The sequence below is a fragment of the Chrysoperla carnea genome, chromosome 3 (genome assembly GCF_905475395.1).
Source record: "Chrysoperla carnea chromosome 3, inChrCarn1.1, whole genome shotgun sequence".
Classification (NCBI taxonomy): Eukaryota; Metazoa; Arthropoda; class Insecta; order Neuroptera; family Chrysopidae; genus Chrysoperla; species Chrysoperla carnea.
In genome coordinates, this window is record NC_058339.1 from 4,667,288 (window position 1) to 4,690,527 (window position 23,240).

Genomic DNA, 23,240 nt, shown 5'->3' on the forward strand with positions numbered 1-23,240 from the left:
TATAAATTTGATAATATAGATATCTCTATTTAATCATCAATATTCTAACTAAAGTCGTCTCTGTTCATCAAATGATGGATCTTCCGATGAACTCTTTCCTACAACAAAATATTTGACGCATGTGTAGAACGCGTGAACAAATCTTCTATCACGAGACTAAAGATTATCGAACGGTTGACGGGTTAAATTATTTTGAACCGATACGGAATTCTAATAACCAAAACAAAGTAATGCACATAAAAAAGAATTGAAATACGTATAAAATATGTATAGTTCTTGTAAATATAAAACAGCGTTATTTATAAATAAGTAGATAGTGCCAACCTAAAATTAAATGACATTAAAAACATTATTATCTACTGTTTTTATTAATAAATAGTTTTTTTTTTATTGTTATAGAAAAAAAAAGTAATTTATTGTTTTTATCATATATTTATCATTTTACAAAACGAATACACCGTAAATATTTTAAACAAAAAGATGATGACAAACCAGTTGAAAAATCAATTATGTGAAGAAAACCTTTTTGATCTGAATTTTATATCTATACTAGCTGACCCGACCACGCGTTGCTATTTCATACATATATCTTACCGTGCCCATAACTCGATGGACATAGCTTAAGAACGAATTCTTTGGAAAAGTGCATTATATACTTTTGTCGAAAACTCAATAGTGAAGGAGTTATGAAAAGGTACTATTGAATTTAACCAATATAGTAAAGACATTGAGTAAAGTAGTACTAGTGGGATTATTCTCGACCTTTCGACCATTTGTTTTGTATGAATTATTCGATCAAGAAACCGCCGTAAATATGCTCGGACTTTCGCTCTTTCATTTCCGTCACAATATCCGTAAATAAAGTGAATTTCAACATATTCATGGTTTGTAAACGTAGCCATTAAATTAATCTTAAAAGCACAACTTTAAAAATAAAAAACAAACATAAACAAACAAATGTCATAATAACAACAATTTATTGCAAATATAACTTTTGGGCATATAATAGTGCAAGTAACTCCTTACTTATTGAGCTTTGGACAAAAGTATAAAATGTACTTTCGACTTAAAATTGTCCAAAAAATACGCCCTCTTAAATTTAGGGGGAAAATATCTTCAGTTGGCGACCCTGGAAAAAATTAAAAACCTATCTTATAAGTTGGACCAAAAAGGAACATCTGCAAGTGGATGAACATTGAACGTCGGATTGAACGTAATTTTGTTAAATTCCTTGTTTCTTGTTCTTTATCTAAGTATAACTAATATTATCCATGTTAATAAATAAGTGATTAAATCATAAATAGTTTAATATTGTCATTGTGTCATTATATTATTGAACACTAAAACATAAGCACTTTATAAAATATCAATTCTAGTCGTCACAATGGTTGATGGTACTCTATAATTTTGTTTAAATCATTTGTTAATTAATACATTATTTTACAATCAAAAGATGTAATTAAGTTTTTTTAATTATCTATCAATATTCTAACTGGAATAAAATTGTAATAATTTACCAGATCGCTCATAAATAACCTAGGATGAAATAATTTCAATCAAAATAATTAGCTAAAGTATGCAACAAATTTTCTAAATAACATTCATTCGATAAAAAAAGTACCTCTATTAGTTTACAGAAGTTTTTTTACATGATGAACAAAGTAGTGAGATTGCAAAATAGTACAGGAAAAAATAATAGAATTTCTGTAAATATATTTTTCAGCGAATTCTCAAAAATAAATTGATTTAAAAGTCGTTGATAAATAAAGAAGTAATGGCCAGCATAAACAAAGAACAGGAACTGAAAAACTCTCTTGTCTTACTTCGCAAGTATCTTGTTTTAAACCAACCCAACCCGACCCAACCCAACCCAACCCAATGAAATAAATATTTTTAAAGTGTAGAAATGAATGGCTTTTGTGTGTTTTATCTTCTATGAGTGATTTTCTCTAAATCTTTAGGCATCAATATTTTCCCATATTCTAACAGAATCCACCCTCAAAATTTGAAACGTAAGTATCAACTAATTTTTTTTTTCGTTTGGGAATGTCCTTAACGTGTTCAAGAACTATTTCTAAAAATTTTAAGTAAATGGTACTTCTTTTTTTGTAGCGTTTCAATAACTTTAAATAGATTACGGCCTAGTTTTAATAAATTTGATGAGATTGATTGATATTCATATTAAAATTGCAGTTGCATGGAAGTTTCTGATGGAAGTTTGACGTACAAAAAGAGGATTAAGTATATATTATTACACAATTTTTATGAAGTGACACATTTGTTTTATGTACCACCATTATCTATAATTCTATCCGTATTCCAACATCCAGTTAATATTTATGATATGTTAAGATGATTGTCATTTACGATCTTAAATTGCACATGCATTCAACATTCACACAAATGTATTAAATTTTATAGTTTACAGATGGAATATATGTTAGTACATAACGTTAGCTAGTTAGTTTAGTTTAGTAGTTAACTTGTTATAAATGTGTGTGTGGTCTAACTCCTTAAAAATTGTATTACTTCTCATCAGAGTTGCTCAGGAAATTCATTAAAAAATATATAGCATTAGTTAGCGAACAACATGATCTTGGAATATTGACAAGACCACACCGTCAAGAGTGCTAACTATTCCTATTCAATTCTAATTTAGGGGTAAAACAATAGGTTAGATAACTGAAATCGAATTTGCCACATTACTCATAAAAATGTAAATAAGTAGACTTCATACTTTAACAAAATTTGAAAGTTAAATTAAAGATATATTCAAAGATTGTTTCCCATCCCTTTCTTACCAAACACAGCTTTATATGTAATTTCTATGGCTATACTCAACAATGACGTCCCTTTTAAAGTTTTTCCCTCTTTGTTTAATTATGAGTTTTAAACGTTCATATTTCGCGAGGTACTTCCTAAGATTTTCAAAAACCAGCTTAAATAGATCCCAGAGTTATTAATGAAGGATTAACATGTATGTATGTAAGTAAAGAAAGATAGCCACTCTTACACACAAAGTAAAAAGAGTATCTTTCTTCTCAGTTCCTCAGTGGATATAAGGACATAAGGAAACACATACATATAAGCAAAACATGTATACTTGATACAATACAATACATGTACCTACACATATTGTATTTGTTCTAACCTAATTTTCAAGGTTTACAATGCTACCTTTATGAATTTGTTTCAATCACAAAATATATGGTTCTTGATTTTTGTATTTATATCCATAAAAGTGTTATTATTTAATTTTCTGTAACACTAGGGAGGTTAGTTACACAAAATCTAACTTTTTCATAAAGGCTGTAATTTTGTATACTCAAAATACGTTCCCTAAGATGACTCATACGAAGAAACTGTGGCAAATTTTTCATAGGACAGTTTAGGAATTTTTTTACACCAAAAAAATCTTTGATTGCATGTCATATATTCGAAAATATATAAATTTTGAAAAAGTTAAAGAGCTCGCAATGGAAAAGCTATATTCTTTATTGCATGCCAAAGATTCTAATCTTAAAGGATTTATTTTAATTACCTTTTACAAAACCACTAATTTCTCAAGTCCCCATTTTTGCTTCAGTACTCAAAATTGAACTTTGATGACCCCAAATTTAGTTTAAGACATTTTTTAAATTAATATTCATAAATCAGTCAAGAAGAGTAATTTAGGACTAAGTATACTTGCGTTTAATCGAGGCCAACATTTCAAAAACTAAGTACATTTTTAAAGCACACAGTTTAATTTAAGTAGTTCGATAAAACAGTTACTTTGAATGTACAAAAAGTATAAGATTTTACAAACATAACTATAACCTCCTTAGTATATTATAAGATTACAAAACATAAAATATGGTGACTATTATTTTTATGATTCCTTGTAAAACTGTAATACGAAATTAGTTCTGATGTCTTACAATTAGTAAAAAAAACTTTTGATTATCCGGTTGTGCAAAATTATAATCATTTCAAAGAAATTAATTGTTGCGCTTCAAGGGAATTTATTTCGTATAACTTCGCTCCTATAATACATTCTTAAAAAAATGCTCAATTTCCTGTCGCACTAACTTTTAAAAAAAAAAAAAGTCAATAAATTAATGTCAGAACAACATCGGAAATCATCATCTCAGACTAATTTTATTAATTTTAAATCCTTGTCAGTTGACTCTATAAATATTAATTAGCCCTCAAAAATTAAAACAGAATAGTACGACATTCTGGAACATTTTAGGTGAAAAATTTGACCATATTTATTACGGCTCTATTCAATCTGCAAACGGGGCATGCAGTGTCATCTTTTCAGCCAGGCGGAATAAAAACGTATCAATAAAGACCTCTAAAGTTCTTTAGTTTCAACTTTTTATTTCTTAGAACCTGTAAAATCGCGTAAGGTGATCGAGACAGTCAGTTCCAGCTCAAATTATCGTCTTTAGATAAGAACGCTTTAGACTAAAGATGGATACATAAATCCAAAAATCACTTTTCTAAATCCCAAGATTACATCGTTACTAACATACTTTCTCTATTTTGAACGTCCTCGTTCAAATTGCCTAAAAAAGAAAATTTACTGTAAAAAGCCTGTCTATAATTACTCTGAATGCTTTCCAATCTGCTGTGAGCTTTCTCTTCCATATCTGCTTTATGTCCTTTTCGTATTCTTTGACTATTGATCTAAGGCTTTCTGTTTATTTTTATTAAATTTTTCTTTTAAGCAGAAATCAAATCAATTAGACTGTCATATATTTGAAGTCATTTTCTCAAAATCTTTAGGCATCAATATTTCAAAATAATGGTATATATCGAAAAATTTAACTCTTAATTTTCTTCTAATTTTCACAAATACTTACAGAATCAATCTGCCATTAAAACTTGTAACGTATGTCTTAAATATTTTCATACTTTCATTTTTTTGGGAAAGTTTTTAATAAATTTTCCATATCCATTCTGAAATATAGATATGCGAAATTTTATCATATTTTTTATAAAACTCAAAGGATCCAAACGAAACTATAAAAATATAAACTAAACATATAAATAAATAAATTGTATGGTAAATTATTTATTTATAAATAATAAAAACGTTGATGCAGCTACAAATAAAACGTGATGCGGTGGTCGGTGGTGATGATGATCGCGTGCCGTACGTCCATGATGGAACGATTCACCTGGTTTGTAAATGTGGGCGTCCAAAGACGGTTAATTCTATCCAATCATAACATTTTTACTGATGGGAGTGGTTATATCTACCTTTAATAACAACACAAAATAACAATAACAGAATAATACAACACTATAAAATAACTCATTAAATCGGTATATAACAGTCTTCTGTATTTTATATTAATTACATATTTTATATTAAGAATCATAGACTTATAACTATTTATTATTTATTTATATATGTATTATTATTATTTACTAAAGAAAGTTTAGTTATTCTTGATTAATAATAGTTATATTTGAAAATATTGTAATTAATTAATTAATCACCCATTAATTATTAATTATTTTCGTTAAATTTTACAAAAAGTCAATTTATGTTGTCTTCCATTTCTGAAGTTTAAAGTTTACCACGAGAAAAATGTTATGACTTTCATTCTATTTGCCGTCACTTTCCCCTCGCAAACAGCCCATAGTGCTCGCTGATAAGTTTTTAAACGTGAATTAATTTTTCATATCGATTAACTACCTAGTACCCACCTTTAACTATATCTTGGAGTCATATATCTTGAAGACTTCAACCCGCGAGCCACATGTCCAATTTCTCGATGTCGCAATTGTCTCGAGAAATCCGCGAAAATCTTATCAAATTTTCGAAAACGTACGTTCGCTTAAAAACACTCGAACAACTGAAAAAATAAGAAAATGAATTTGAAGTTTTTTCGATGGATATCTCAATTGTAGATCGTGAGAAAAACAACACAAAAGTATTGCATAAAAATTTGCGTATTTCAACGGATAATCGAGTTATTATGAAGAAACTGAAGTTAACCCTTTTTTCAAGATGGCGGAAAATCCACAAGGAAATTTCGGTCGACAATTCGAAGTTAAGGATTTTCTACGCCTCCTTCACGTAATATCAAAAATTTAGCTTATTAGATGCATATGCTTATATCTACTCTGTTTTTTCCGACGAAATTTTCAGCTATTTAGCGCGTGATATTTCGTATAATTAATAATTTTCAGATTTAGTATACTCATCTAAAATATATAATCTGCTATATTCTATAACTCTATGATAATATATTTTTTTGTATTTTTGCATATATAAATAGGTAGCTTATAAAGCCGTACAATTTATTTTATCATATATAGCTACCTACCTACCTACCTACTACTATTCTTTTTTTATATAATGGAACTTAAAATTCATTTTTATTGCATTCAGTCATGATTTTATTTCATATGAAATATTTTACCTTGTGTGTACTTACTATATATAATATATATTATATAGTTTTATGGGAACGTTTTTCACCGACTTCAAGAAGGTTAGAAATTCTATCATTCTTCAGGAGCAAACATAATCTAAGTATAAATTATTTAGGAGAAAAAATTTTTATACAAGTTTATTACAAAAAAAAAGAGTATATTAAAAAAATTAAAACCCATGAAATAAATGGCGGAAACGCAGATAAATATTGCAATATATCACATCTTACTACATACCATGTATTTATTTGCGCTTCCACCATATATGTTAGTGTTTAGGTATTATATATTCAACTATTGTGAATAGGTATTTATTAGAGCTATATTCGAGTTAGTCAAAGGCCAGTTCTTTAGATAGCTCATCACCTATGCTTTTAAATGTAGTTTTTTTTCAGTTCTAGAACCTGTTAAATATGGCAAGTTTATAAATTTGGTATTACCAGTAAATAAATAATTATTTTAATCATGGCAATTTTTTGAAAAAAAATTTAATTTAAGGAATATAGTGCGTTTTGAAGTTAAGTGGACTTTACACAGTGTCAAAACCTTAGTTCCAATACCAGGCACACGTTGTTAGAGTTGAAAACGGCCCAATTTTTGCCGTAAATCAACAAAATCTACCAGGAGACTGGCCTATTAAGAAATCTATCATGTATATGAAATATATCATAGTATATTAAGTTTAGTAGCAAGTTTGTAACGCTTAAAAATATTGATGCTACGAAAAAAATTTTGGTGTGGGTATTCATAGAATCACCTAATTAGTCCATTTCCGTATATCTGTCTATCTGTCTGTCGTCTGTCCGTCTGTCATCACGATTACTCAAAAACGAAATAAGATATCAAGCTGAAATTTTACAGCGTACTCAGGACGTAAAAAGTGAGGTCGAGTTCGTAAATGAGCAACATCGGTCAATTGGGTCTTGGGTCCGTAGGACCCATCTTGTACACCACTGTTTACCCACGAGGGCGCTAATTGGGTGATAATTTTGTAGTATGTATTAAAATGGGAATATCAATTATATGTGTGTGGTTATTTAAGAGTGGAAATCTTTCTTTATTTACGTGACATCAAAAAACAAACGATTGCGCATGGTATTTCATCATACATGGTATTTCAACAATTTACTCAGTCAATTGTTTGTTTTCACTTGTTTTCTCTATTATATGTTTTACCAATATTACTGCCTGCCTTATTGATTTTTGAATTCGGTATACTTATTCTTTGTTGTTTTTGTAAAAAGTTTTTTCTTTTGATTTTAATGTAAAAAATGTTTTTTTTGTTTTCTATTTCATTTATTAATTATTACATTTCTCTTTGTGTTATATAAAAAAATTAATGATTCAATACAAGCGACTAACATTTCATCCATACAAAAAAATACGAAAAACACAGTTCAGACATGCAACATTTTTATTATAATTAGAAAATTTTTATTATTATGAAGCAAATAATTAGTTTATTTAAAATTATATTGAGCATACAGATTTATTATTTATAATAAATACTGCAAACGTATGCAATGGGATAGAAAAACATTTAAATTACATGAACTATCTATACAATGGTCATCTGAAAATCAGGCCACAAACCAATATAATAAGATACATTTAATAAGAAAAAAATAAATAAAATTAAAAAAATTAAAACCGAAATGGTGGTAAATTTTTAGATTTGAGCTTTTACAGTTAAAAATTTGCTTTATTATGTTAATTTTACAAATATTAATTTTCAAAATTAATATTTGTAAAATTAAAAGCATTACAAGTATTTTCCTATTCGCTCCGAGCGTGAATTTCGTTTCCATGACAACGATACACTACTTTAATTATAGAATTAATGGATGCATATATAATTGTGTGGATTGCATTGAAAACTTACATTTAAAATTTAATATTCTTGTTTCACAAATTTAAATAAATAATTACGATAATTAACATTTGAAAAATAATATTTGTACAATTTGATTTCTTATTTTCACAATTTTTAATGCATTAAGTTTAATTAATTAGTGTTTTTCAATCATTTTAATTTGACAGTTTCTATATCATTAACATGTAAATAATTGCAAATTAGTCATAACAGCCCACTTTATCTCCAAAATTTTTCACTTAAAGCGCTGGCATCGATTTTATTATCCCTACCATGACTACGCACACAACGAATAAAGAAAATTATAAGGAGTGGAACTAGTTTTTGTGATGAAATGAATGGTATTTGTGTGTTATTTCTTCTATAAGTGATTTTCTCTAAATCTTTAGTGATCAATATTTCAAAAGTATGGTTTAAATCGAAAAGTTTTAATCATAATTTTCATCTAATTTCGTAAGCACTAACAGAATCGACTCTCAAAATTTCACTCCTGCACTCATTTTTTGGGAAGAGCAAATAATCGGATCGAGAACATCTATAATTTATTTGATTGCTTAAACTTTCTAGATTTTACATCAGAGTTGAAAAGTTTTAACATCTTCTACCGCTTTTTGATTAGAATTGAAATTGAGGAAAAGTGGAAAAAAACGTAGAGTCTTCGATAATTCATGTTTGGGATAAAAATTGATTTGAAACAAATATACAAAAACCCATTTCTACTTCCAATTTCAACTTTAGATTTTTGGCACTATAAACTAGGACCTCTTGAGATCCTTAAAGTAAACTTTGAATTTATTGTTTCAAGTTATCAGAGGGATGAAAAATACTGAAAAATTTGAAAAAGTATTGGAAGAGCTTTGATTTCAAAAATCAAAAATACGAAAAATGAGAAAATTAGGGTTTAAAATTTAATATTTCCCCTCGAAAATCGGTTTGTCTTTCAAGTTTTTAGGAGTCGCTGATCATGAATCCGAGATCCAAATGTAAATATTTAAACATTCAATGCCACGGAGCGACTTATCATTACATTGTACCAAAAATTCGCACGAAGATCATATTGAACGTTTGAATGTTTTGATCGACCCCGAAAACTTTCGAAAGACGGTTTCCGAGGTGAATTTCGAAAAAAATTTTTTTTTATCACTATTACTATTTGAAGTGTTTTTCCAAGCTTTTATTTAACTTGCAATATGTAACTAGGTTTGTTCAGAAATCTTCAACCGATTGAGCTGAGTTTACACTTACACGTTTAGTTTGCATGACTTTAGCAATCATTTTTTCGATATGGAAAGTTAAAGAAAATTGTCGATTGCTTTGACCCATCCATGTGTAGATGCAGATTCACTCCCCTGAATGTAATCCTGACGGCGCTCATGACTAGAGGGTATAAAAAAAAATAGGGTTTATGTCAAATAACACAGCAGATCAAAGTGGATATAAAAATTACCATAAGAATTTGTTAAAAAAATTCAAAAACGTGTCGAATAAAAAATAATTTCAATTGTCTAATTTTTTTTCACATTCGATAACAATTAGCACATCAAACGTATACGGTGACATCTATTATTAAAAGTTAACAAAGTGAAAAATTTATCCAAAAAAATGTTCACATACAGGCGTATGTATGTAGGCCTTCAACAAAGGCCTTCTCTATGCTATAGTAAGTACATATTTGAAAAAAGGGGACAAATAAATTTTATTATTTCGTTACAGTAATTTAAATGTATTAAATATTTTATCACTGAATATAGCTAACTAACTCTGTGTGTAGATAAGGAGGGTATCAATTACACAAAAATTTCGATTAGGGTTTAATTTGATTTCAAATAATATGTTTACCCAATCAAAAAAAAAATTGAAGTTGATTCAAAACAATTTATTTTATAGAATTATTATATTTTTCTCATCAATTCAATATCTTATTAACTATTAATACGGGTTAGCTCTCTATTTTCAATTCGTCAGCATTCACGTCAAAATTTCGGGAATCTTGAATTGCGGGATCAGAGATTTGCTCACGCGTTCAGCACATGTGTCAAATATTTCGCGGGTTAAATATTCTTTTATTAATCATAACTATTATACTTTGTTAATCATAATCTCTACATAATTTTATTTTTCCTTTTGCTGGGGAATTTCTCCTTTTTAAAACAAAGACTATCACGTAATAGCCCACATTTATTCTCCCTTTTGCTCACAATTTTATAATATTTCGGTGGGGAACTCAAAACTTTTTTGAAAATGAAGTTTTGCCCATGATACTCGCTGACATTGTAACTTTCTATAGGTCCAATCATTAAATTAACCTGATTTTTATACTTTTTGGAGCACAATTACCCCATCCACTGAGTCTCATCAAATTCCAAAACAAAATTTTTTTTTTGGGTTTTTCTCGATTTTTTCAAAGGGGTACCCCTTAAAAAAATTGCAAAAAATCGAAAAAAATTTTTTATCTCCAATTTCGACAAAACTCATTATATAAGGTAATTTTGGCCCAAAAAGTACAAAAATCGGGTGCATTTGTTGACTGGTCGAATAGTATTTGAGATACAGACTAAAATCGATCAAAATATTGCGATATCTCAGAAACTATGTATCCAATCATTAAATTAACTGGATTTTTATAATTTTTACATCAAAATTACCCCACCCACCGAGTTTCATCAAATTCTGAAGCAAAATTTTTTTCCCGATTTTCTCTATTTTTTCAAAGGGGTACGTACCCCCTTAAAAAATTCCAAAAAATCGAAAAGTTTGTTTTATCTCCAATTTCGATAAAACTTAGTAGATAAGGTAATTTTGACCCAAAAAGTACAAAAATCGGGTGCATTTGATGATTGGTCGAATAGTTTTTGAGATACGGACTAAAATCGATCCAAACATTGCGATATCTCAGAAAATCTATCCATCTGCTTCGCTGAGCAATTTTAAATATAAAGACTATTTCGATATAAACTTCACTTCATTTGCCTTCACTTATTTCTGCATTATTTCCCATACGATAATTATATTAAATTATCGTTTCCTCTCTGTAGTGCTTCTACTTTGCTTGTTACATCCTGTACATACATGATACCGCTAATATAAAACAGTGTATATTAATGAACTATCGATAAATACATGAACTAACTATATCTATCTATCACACGATCACGATACAACGACATACAATATAAAATAAACAGTTTTGAATAAATTTTATGCTCATTGGGTATTAAAATATACGTAGAGAGCTAACATATTACACTACACTACTAACTGTTTAGTTTATATAGCTCATAGTCACTCAGTCATAGCTGAATGCGTTGATAGCTCATATACATAAATGAATGAATGGAGCCAAAGCAAGCTTGTTATTGCTTGTGTTATGCAAAACCTTTACTAAAAGCTAGTTTAAAATGAATTCATCGATAAAATATTGTTCATTCAACTATGAGTTGAACATTGCGTTTAATACGTATAATACCCTTTTATTTTAAAATAGTGTTAGTTTTGGATAGCTACAGTTTAAGGATGTTTGGGCATGACAACAATATTTCATTTAAACGCCTCAAAATTTGGTTATAACAAGTGAAATTTACAGAAAAAAATTTAAGATTAAAATTTAAGAAATTCCAGACAAACTTTTCGGGTACGGAACGCTTACCTAGTATTCATCCATTAAATTATCTTTTTGCCTTTGAGTCTTCACCAAACTGAACCGATTTTTTTCGGGTATGAAAACCTAAATTCGCCCTTGAAACATAGCAAAAAGCACTCTCCATTAAAATACCTTTCAAACGAAATAAAAAAAATCAAAATTGGTTCATTTGTTTAGGCGCTACGATGCCACAGACAGACAGACACACACACACACACATAGCGTACAAACCTATAACACTCCATTTTTTGGTTCGAGGATTAAAAATAAAATATGTGATAAAAATTTAGGTTATCCATGAAATTTTTAAGGAAAAATTCATTGAAAATCGATAGAAAATATATTGCTTGAAAAGAAAAAAAAACCAAGTATTCATCCATATAAGGGATATATAGGTATGAGTAGGGTAGATTTAGGGTTAAAATTATTTTTATCTTATTTTCAACTTTGATAATTAATTTTGTTGTAACTTCATGAATGTAGGGGAAAAATAAGAATATAATTTTTGTAACAACCTTGGTTTTCGAAATATCCAACGTTGAATAAATAAAGTAAAATTTCAATATTTTATTCATACATCCTTAACCAACTCTTTTTGATATTTAATCATCGTCATCACCAAGGAGAATCGACATAATAAGACAGGAAGCTTTCTATTAAAATACATTTATTCGTGACCAGTTTTTTTGTACAGATCTATATGTTTAGAAACGAAAATTTACTATAAAAATTGCTGTACAATTTTCGTTTCTTTTTGTTGTTCAACCACCAGCCTGTTTTTAACAGGTTTTATCCTGACGTCATTTTCAATGTATCTTTCCTTCAAAAATGAAAATGTCCGAGAATAGATGACACTATCCGAAATGAAAATTAACATCGATTAATCAACATACGATATTTTGGCTTGATAACAAACGTCTTGTTGTACTATTGTTCATTACTCATCGCCTTGGAAATTCCTTTAGTTTATAGGTTTTACTCATACTGCTAGTTATAAATTTAGGACCCTTTCAAAGAAGAAATTACTTAAAAATATTGAATCAAAAAACGGACGTTATCATTCTACCGTTTAATAATAGTATTTAACTTTAAAAGTATGTATTAAAATTAAAACGAACGAACCAAGCAAACAAACAAATAATAATTATACAATAACGGTCAAATTTATATCGACAAAAAAATACATCAAAAAAGTATTGTATTATAAATAAAAATACATATAATTTTAATAATATAATAAATAATCAGTATTCTTATTTCAATTGTGTTCTTTATTAAAATTACTTTTTTACCATTAAGGTCTTTATAAAAGAAAAATAAATAAGACATAACGAAATAAAACACATTGAAAAACTGGTCAGTAGGCCGTTCAAAATAAGCGATTTCATGAATTTATTCAAAGGCAAAAAAAAACTAAAAAAAGAAAAGTTTCGGCTAGGTTATCTAGTTGAAGACTCTTTTAACGTGCAGTCTCAGAAGTGCTAGGGTTGCGTAAATTAACGCTATGCATACATCAAATTTTAGGCCAATATCTCGAAAACCATCCACTTTATGCAACATAGTGTTAAACAAAAATTGCCGGAAATTTTTTCCCTAAAAAAAATTTTTAATATTTCAGCCATTTTTCCGAAAAACGACCAAAAACGGAAGCGAACATCGGGCAGAGTATCTTCAATAAAACTGTTCGTATATGATTGAAATTACGTTTTTATGAAAAGGTCTTTAAAATATAAATATCAGACATGCTTGTGTTATTATTAGTAAATATTTTATAATAAAGCTATTGTCCAAAAAAACACAAAATTATATACCGAGCGTTATAAATACCTATATATATGGATGGTATGTATGTTTTCAAAATACTCGAATTAATAAGTTTGGCACGGATGTTGGGCACTAAACAAAACCGTGATCGACTTTTAAGTCACGATTTTTTCATGTATAGAGGTATTACAAAATTGTTTTGTTCGTAAGGATAATCTGAACAATACATTTTTTTTTTTGAAAAAAATAATCTAATTTCTGTTAAATCAGAGGTAATTTTTTTCCAATTTTTGCAATTAGTATAAACTCGTGTGAAATATTAAAAATTATAAAAAGAAGTGTTCACAAAAATTGCCTTCTTGTGTACTGTCGACCATTTTTGTTCATTATATATAATACGTTCTAAAGAGACATGAAATTTTCTCGAACTACATTTGTTGCTCCAAATGAAGTCATCAACGACGGCTGTATTGTTTTGCTTTCCCGGAACCCTTCTTCTAACACTTAAACTTTATGGTATGGTAAATTAAAGTTCAAATTGACTTTTAATTATTATTACGAATCTTCTGTATGGGAATATAGAAAAGTGTTGTTTTTAAACTTTTTCAGGCAATTTTTTAAAGTTTTTCTCCGTAAGAACCATCCTTGCCCTTCAAGAAATATTATAAAAAAGAATTAGCGAAATCGGTTCAGCTGCACTCGAGATTTGCGCTTAGCAACACATACAGCGATTCATTCTTATATTATAGATTTAAACTTTTTCAGGCAATTTTTCCGTAAGAACCATTCTTGTTCTTCAAGGAACATTATAAAAAAAAAATTAGCGAAATCGGTTCAGCTGCTCTCGAGATTTGCGTTTAGCAACACATTCAGCGATTCATTTTTACATTATAGACTTAATATTTAGGGAAGATACTTCTACCATAAAATATAATTTCAATAATAGATTTAGGTAATTGATTATTTCAATTACATAACATGTTAAGGACGGTTAATATAGCATACAGCACCTTTTTTTACTTACAAAAGACCCTTACAGTTTTTTTTTTTTCGAAAAATCACACAAACTATAACAAATTGAATAACATGCCGACAAAAAATATCTTAAAAATCAAATGGATATGACAATTACACGTAAAAGGCGTGAATAATATTTGTAAGTGTTATTATTAAAAAAAAAAGACCCCAATAATTTTGGAATAGTATTTATATGCAAAATTAATGAAAAGTATTTGGGCGGTTATTTATTTTTTCGCCGATATATTTTTATTTGTATTAGTTCAATTATTGGCCTTGATATGTTTGAGGGATTAGTAGGGAAAATTTGAAGTAGTACCTTAATAAGGAATTAAAAGAGCTGTAAAGTTTTTCTAACCCGTCAATACTAGTCAAATAATGAATATGGTGGGAGCGCAATTAAATACATTTGAATAGTAAAATGTAAGGTAATATATTAATTATATGCGTTTCCACCATTTATTTTATGAGGTTTAATTTTATGATGCGGAACCTTCAAAAACATTTTGTAGTGGACCAAATTGTGAATCTAAACCATCCTCATCAAAATCGGTTCATCCATTTAGGAAGGAAGATTGATGAAATGAATGGCATTTGTGTGTTATTATTTCTTTAAGTGATTTTTCTGATGAAATCTTAAGGCATCAATATTTCAAAAACTATGGTAAATATCGAATAAATTTACCTTTAATTTTCGTCTAATTTTGTCAAGTTTTGACAGAATCCAGCCTGAAAATTTGAAACAGAAGTTTCAAATAATTTCAGCACTTAGGAATGTCCTTAATACTACCATGATATAGTACCTAGTCTATACAGGGTATTTGAACAATTAACTTTTCTTGTTTTATTTAATCTGTACAGAATCTCTGCCGTCATGCTTTTTTCACAAGGCACTTATATAACGTTCTTTTTAACCCATATAATAACCAATGTTGAAATATAATCTGTTAATGATAAGGTTTTCAAACAATCGACATAATTTGGCAAATATTTTTGGGATGTATTATCTAAATTATTTGATTCCAGTATTTTTATGAATGAGAGAGTATATTATAAAAAAAAAAATTAGGTCTTGATTACCCTACTAATTATATATTGGGTTGTCCTTTATTCAAAAAGATTTATATTTATTTTTTTTTTTTTAAATTACATTTAATTTTTATATTTTTTAATATTGAATGATTTTATTTTTTAATATTTATACAGAATCTATTTATGACAAACAAAACAACAGTGTAAAGCCCTCGGGTCACAAGGAACTTTTGTGATATTTTAATGGTTGTTTTTTTTTGTGTTATTGTTAAGACTAATTTAGATGTCATTATATAACATTAACTGTTATTATTTGTATATTTGTGCTATTTTTAATGGAAGTTATAAATATATCCATCGTTTGAATTAGTTAATCATAATACAATCTCTAAAATAATTTCCCCACAAAAAACAACAGGGTTTTATCTATACTGAAATAATTGGCAAATATTTTCAAACAAGGGAAAGAAAACTCAATCCATTAATTTCTACTATCTCCTAGCCGATTCTAGATATACTTTCGAACAACAGCTTTTTACTTAGATGTTGTGAGATAAATTGAAAAAAAAAATTAGTCCTAATCGTTTGGGGAGAACATTTTTGTTTTGTTTCACAACATGTAGATCCCAAAAATAAATCCTAGCGTAAGATCCCAAAACCTACCCACCTCTCTAACTTAGATCCTTCGGTATAAAGTATCACTTCTTTTGGCTTAGCCAAATTCTCATCCCAATCCTGTCTGGAGGGGATCTTAACTGAGAACTGGTTTCCGAAGTTACGAGAGAGTAGAATTTAGTCCACGGATCTTGGAAGTGAGTATCTTCATAATATCCGTGCATATGACCATAATGCGTAATAGTCCAGGCTGAGATTTAGCCTGAGACTGCACCAGCAGCACATTTCTTTCTAAAGAGGTCAGTTGACAGGCGGTGCAGAATTAGACTCCTCAAGATTAGTATGATTGCTAATCGCTGGAATTTATCTAGTTAGTTTTTGGTGGATTCCGTTTAGTAGTACTGTCCTCAATGCTGTCAAATTAGGTAAACATATTTTAGTAGTGCATTCAAAAACGACGGATTTTCATACAAACTTTATCCCATTTTTTCACCATCTTAAATTCTCCAAAATCCGTTCTAAGTAAGCTTTTATATAGCTTTTATAAGCTTTTATTATGCTGAATTTCAAATCAATCGGGCGTATAGTTTTAGAGATCTCGTGATGAGTCAGTCAGTTAGTCAGTGGATATTTCGCTAATATATATTAAGATTTGACTACCGCTCTGACAGATTATTATGCACAAGAATTTCATAAATATTTGATATTATTTTTTTTTTACAAATATTTGCATATTTGTTATTCATAAGTACGGAAACTTATGACTTTTAAAAAAGTTAAAAATTCAAATAAATATGAATATAATTTATGATATTTTTATATAGATAGACTACTGTTATTGTTATTAGTTTACTTTTTACATTATATTATATAAAAACATATTTAATTTTAAACAGCGTACCGTCACCACGGAAATTCAAAACAGGACAAATATCATAATAACATCTAATTAAGGCGTAACTACTAGTTACTTTATTTTACTTTACTATACAAAATACATATTATGTATTTTATGTACTGCTTGCTTGCTCTATGTCCTCATTCACTTACATATTGTATATGTATTGTATAATGTATAGCAAACATTGAACATTCTTTACATGTATTCAATATTTTATATTATTTTAACTTAATATTCTAAAAATATACATACAATGCATATGTGATACGTACAGGTTGGCTTTATTTATATGGAGTCCGTCACTTATAGACTATCAGATAGCGAAAGAAAGAAAAGTATTGGATGTGTCTTGAGGGGCACATGGTAGGAACATACCCTTTTGTGCCTTCGTACATTGTAAATGTAGCGCTTAATTTTCTGTTTACAAGATATTTTTTTGAAAAGAAATTAATTTTAGAAGTCAAATTATTCTTTAAAAGACATACTTTTGATTTAGTAGTCAACCCAATATGTGCGTACATTACCTACATTTGGTTTGATCAGGATATTTATTATAATATAACATAAAATGTCCTTTTAATTACCTTAAATTATCTCTATTATCTTTCACTTCTGATCAATTTTTCAACACATTTTCTTTAATGAAATTTGTCGAAAAATACAAATTGACAAATTTTAAAAATATTTTTGCATATTCTCAAAATTTATGGCATGCTGAATCGCTTGAAAAATTTTTAGTTTCCTAGGTGACCTACGTGAAAATGGTCGGCTTTTTTTGTTACATTTTTTTCTGATTTTACCTCCCAACCAACGAACAAATCAGAACGAAAAGGACTACGCTTGTAGCTGTACATGTCTCCTATCATCGACAGGCTGTAAAAAGTTGTTTATATATTTTCTCTTAATATCTGACAGTCTATTAAATCCAATCAACGAAATATTAAATCGTTCCAATATTAGTCCACTAATGCTAATAATTACTTTTCTTTTTCGCCCCTTGCAATTTAAAGTGGTCATTGGAACTTATTGATTTTTTAGATAATATAGGAACATTTTCCTGAGTTTTTTTTAGATAATCCAGTTTAGCGAGAAATTATCCAGGCAAATTTTGCTAATTATTATAAATAGTGAGTGCCAGACTGTCTTTGTACATGCATGTGTGTATATATTATTGTAAACTGATATACAAAACTGTTCATGGTAGTTTAGTTTTCAAAGGTAAAATTATATGTTTTGTCTCATATTATATTAGTTAGGTTATATTTGATTACATATTAGATGTAAGTAACTATCAAAAAACATTGTAAAACCTATTGTGTTGTTGACTCGTAATTTAAGTCAGTTTATTTTACTTTTATAATACAATACTTACCTATTAATGTTCGTGGTCTGTTCTTATTTTCCGTGAAACATCTGTCACATAAAGTAACTGGATTATGCCTAGAAAACTCTACGAAAAACTTATTAATTAACTTTTCAAACTTAGAAGTTATGGGTTCCCGATAGTGACAGTATGTCAAATTCCGGTAGCAGCAGTATGTCAATTGTAATTAAGGGGCGCTTAATCAAAACGCACCCTTTAGATTTTTTCGAGATATTAACAGTTTTGTGATTGAAAAACTTCAAAAAGCTCTTTTTCAAAGCTGAAAAACTCAAATCTCTGACGCAGTTGGCGGGTCAATATAATTGTGTCTAATTAGAACGTAACTGACGGTTTATTTTACGAAAAAACAATAAACAATGATTACTTTTTGACAAATATTTAATTTAATTCATAAGTAAATAGTACAAAGGGCAACGTTGTTCAATTTACTCTGTGTGCTGTTATCATGAGATGACATGATAAGTGTAGACACTTGTAGACACTTGACCATTGTCTACACTAGCGAGCAATATATGATAGTATTCGTTTTATCTTGACATATTTACTGAAGTAATACAAATACTATTTAGAGAGTAGTTTTTTTTTTCATATTGCATTCTGTCTTGTGCCGTTCGAAGTATATTAATACTTTGTCTCGAACAAAATTTTTCATGTAAGGTCTAGCGATTTATATTCAGGAGCTGTTGAATTAAAAAATAAAATTTACAATCATTAAAAAAAAAAAAGAAACAAGTGTTGTATTACGTTAAACCAAGTAACAAAATTATATTTACTTGTAAGTTATAATTTACTTACATACAATTTGCGTATTTGAATATAATTCCAGCACATACGAAGCTATAATTACAGATTTTAACTAGAATTTCATGTTTTTTTTTTATATTAAAGTAGCTACCACGATAATGATAACTACTGACTGCTGGTGGATGGATGGATATTTTTCAACTGTTGGGTTTTGATAACTAATACAAATACTAATAATAAGTAGCTAAAGTAATATTTTTTTATTTCAAATCTAATAAAACAGATGTAAGTTTAATAAATAGATCATTACTATCATATTAATAATTTTGTTGAATGTCCTATGGTCGATGTGATAACGTCTTAAAACTAAAAATATTAACTTTTCTTTATGTCCATCCATACAATATTATTAATAAAGTAATTACTTCCATTACTTTTAATAATCCTTTAAAAGTTCCTTTTTAGTTTCATGTATCCAAGTCGCAATTTTAGTGTGTGTTAATCGAGTGACCTGAATGGATTTCCTCGTAGTGTCTTCACACTCGTTTGATTTACCAGAAGAAACGACGCCATACAACTTTCCGTACACTATGAATGGTCCACCAGAATCACCAGCACATGCTGAATTGGTTAAATTTTTCTTGAATATTGCGCAAAATTTTCGATCCAAATATTCTAAATCTTTTACTTCTCCCCACTCTTTTAGGCATGCATTTTTGGGTAAAATTTCAAGATCAAGTTTTTTTAAAACAGGGCTGAGTTCATATGGTTTAAACTAAAAAGAACAAAAAAATTTGAATCTTAGGCGTCGTTACAAGGGGAGCACCATGAAGGTGGACTCAACATTCTCCCGTAATTGAGGGATCATTTATGTATGACTTACATAACCCCATCCAACTACTGTTCCTTTATGTATAGTAGTATCATTTGATTGACTTTCCCAATCTGTAGTGCCTATTTCTATAGAGCCAATTTTTTCTGAAAATGGCAGTATTTGAGGTCCAATCTGAAAATTTGTTTAAAAAAAAAAATTCATTATAAACAAGAGAATAATACTTAATTTGTCATGGATTTGCAGTTTATTCGAATAAAGAATACCAATATCGTTTTTTGGTCGATTAGAGGACTAAACTATCTTCCCAATAATAAGTACATACTGTTAAAGTCGCTATGTTAACTTCGAACTTGATTTTTTCCTTTAGTATTTCTTTTAGGCAGTCGAGTTTTTTGATTTTTTAAATTTATTTTTTATTAATATTTGATCATACCTTAAGTAGTGCTACGTCGTAATCATATCCTGTTCTATTGTACAGAGGATGAATCCTTATATGCTTCTTTTTTATATTTCGAAAAGCCCCCTTTCTTTTAGCCTCCCGCCAATTCAATAAATCTTTTGTACCAGCTAGAATCTCAATACCTAGTCGCTTATAGTAATAGCTATTAGTTTCTGGGATACAATGTGCTGCAGTTAATATTATTCTTGTTTCAAGAATTATTCCAACGCATTTATAAAACCATCCAAAATTCTGCCAATGAGCAAGTTGAACCTAATGGTCATAAATGAAATTTTTTTAATCGATTATTTTGTGCCCTCATGGGTTAACAGTGATGTTTACGAAAAAATGTTTCAAACAAAAGTTGTTTATTTTTTTATAAGGAACATTTTTACATTTAAACTTTTGTTCTATCTCTAACGGTTTACACCCTACGGATCCAAGATCTTGACCTATATTGCTCATTTGCGAACTCATTTTTAAGTGTTACAAACTTATTACTAAATTTAGTATACCTTGATATATATATTACATATATACATGATATAATAATTTTAAATTCCCAACCATTACTGAAACCTTAAAGAGGCCCTACGTCCTCCTCGGGATCATAGGACATAAATATATGAATATATAATAATATTATAAGATTAATGGAATAAAATCTTTACCACGAACGGAAATTCTTCAATGCGCGCTTTTTCACCACCCATAATTAATGGGAATAAATTATGAAACTGACCATGATTTTTGAATTTGTCGTTGATTTTGAATTCCGACCTTGAATCTAAAGCTGGAACTGAAAAAATCATTCAAAATGGCTGTTTGTAGTCACGCGCTCAGTTAAATTATATTATGGCTCCTGCTAAATAATTATTAATTATTAATCTATAAAACTTACCACATGTTAGAAACCATAGGAATACCAAATGAACAATAAAGATCTTTATTAACATATTGGAACAGTTTCAGTTTCAGACGGTCGGTATTAAAGAATCACTTTTCAACATACTCAAGTATTGCAGTCAAGAGCTCTTAAAAATATCATTCGATTTTGGCCCATCAGTACTCGGATCGTGCAGCACGTGTTCATAAAAACCATCTAATTAATCCATTCTCGGTTGTCCGTCTGCCTGTCTGACAACATGCTAACTTTTTTTAACACACTAAAAGTTCAGGTTGAGTTCGTAAATGAGTAACATAGGTCAATTGGGTCTTGTAAACCGTTAGAGATAGAACAAAAGTTTAAATTTAAAAACTGTTCCTCATAAAAAAATAAACAAGATGCAAAACGCGTGAGCAAATCTTTCGTCACTAATGATTCAAAGCCGTTTTTGGCAAGTGCTGACGGGTTAAACTAGGTATTTATGTCTATTATTTAATTAGTTGTGGTACAAATTGATTAGCTCTAATTACCTTTATATAATTTTTAATGCGCATTAAAATCCCATTACAATAAATAATTTTCAAATTTTATGTTCTTTTCAAAATACTTAGTCAACGCCATATTAGAAGATTTGCGTTTGAATTCAATAAATTTTATTGATCGTATTTTTAAATCTATCTAGTAAAGTATCCATATTTGAACATATTTTTGAACAAAATTTCGGATTATGATAATCAATCCAGAAAATTTTTGGAGAAGGCTAACTTATCCCACTAATAATAACAAAGCCAATAACTATATTTGCTGGGCTTAATTCGCTAAAAAGTAAAAATAAAGCATGAAATATCGAGTTGTGTCGGTATGTTTGATTTCAAAAGAAATATTCTCGATATTAGGATGTAAATTTATGTAATGACGCCACATTTAACCTTTTTTAAAACAACCATAACGAATTTAATATACTTTTTAATGAAAAACTAACAAAATTAGTTTCACCTTATTCTTTTTTTGTGTGTCTATCTGTTTATCTTTAGTTTCGATACCTAAACTAAAAATAAAGAATTCACCGAAAAAAGTAAATAAATATAAAAGTTAATTAATTTTACATTAAACAAGATTGATTTTTTGCAATTTTAGTTTTAGACAAATATTCGGTATTTGTTCTTCAAAAAAGTTTGTTTCTCGATTTAAATAGTTTTAAAATTGTCTGATTCAAAGGCCGTACATCATCTCAATAATAACAGAAATACACTAAGCTGACGTTAGATTGGAGCTAGTACTTCAGGTTGCTTTAATAGTGAATTTAGATTCCAACACAGGATGGACATAGAACGAAAAAAGCTTCTTGGCCTCGAAAATGTATCCGTTTCGGGGTTATACCCATTACTAAGCATGAAGATTAAATTGAACGAATGTTTGAAGCACCGGCCTTAAAAGTCACATATCCGGCCTGGACTCTGCTTCAATTTTGCCGAATGTGGTACTTTCGCAGCTTGCGAAAATACTCAAATTTCAAAATATTTGCCATCGGATGATTTCGAAAGTTTCTCTACGATATCCCGCAAAAGCTTTTTTTATTTATTTATATCTCTTTGATAAAAAATTCTTCGAACTTGTTCGTAAGTTGGTTGGCAATTAGGTTATTTTGGATAACATTAGCATCGTTTAGTAACAG

General features: G+C 28.8%; 1 protein-coding gene across 1 annotated transcript; it reads right to left on the reverse strand.

Moving 5' to 3' along the window:
* Positions 1–19,840: 19,840 nt before the first annotated feature.
* LOC123296907 (trypsin-like) lies at positions 19,841–21,659 on the reverse strand. The gene is made up of 5 exons (XM_044878607.1): positions 21,581–21,659; positions 21,351–21,478; positions 20,674–20,952; positions 20,289–20,411; positions 19,841–20,180 (listed from the first exon to the last, which is right to left on the reverse strand). The coding sequence occupies exons 1-5, from the start codon at positions 21,633–21,635 to the stop codon at positions 19,842–19,844; spliced, it is 924 nt and encodes a 307-aa protein (XP_044734542.1). The 5' UTR covers positions 21,636–21,659; the 3' UTR covers position 19,841.
* Between the last annotated feature and the right edge of the window lie 1,581 nt (positions 21,660–23,240).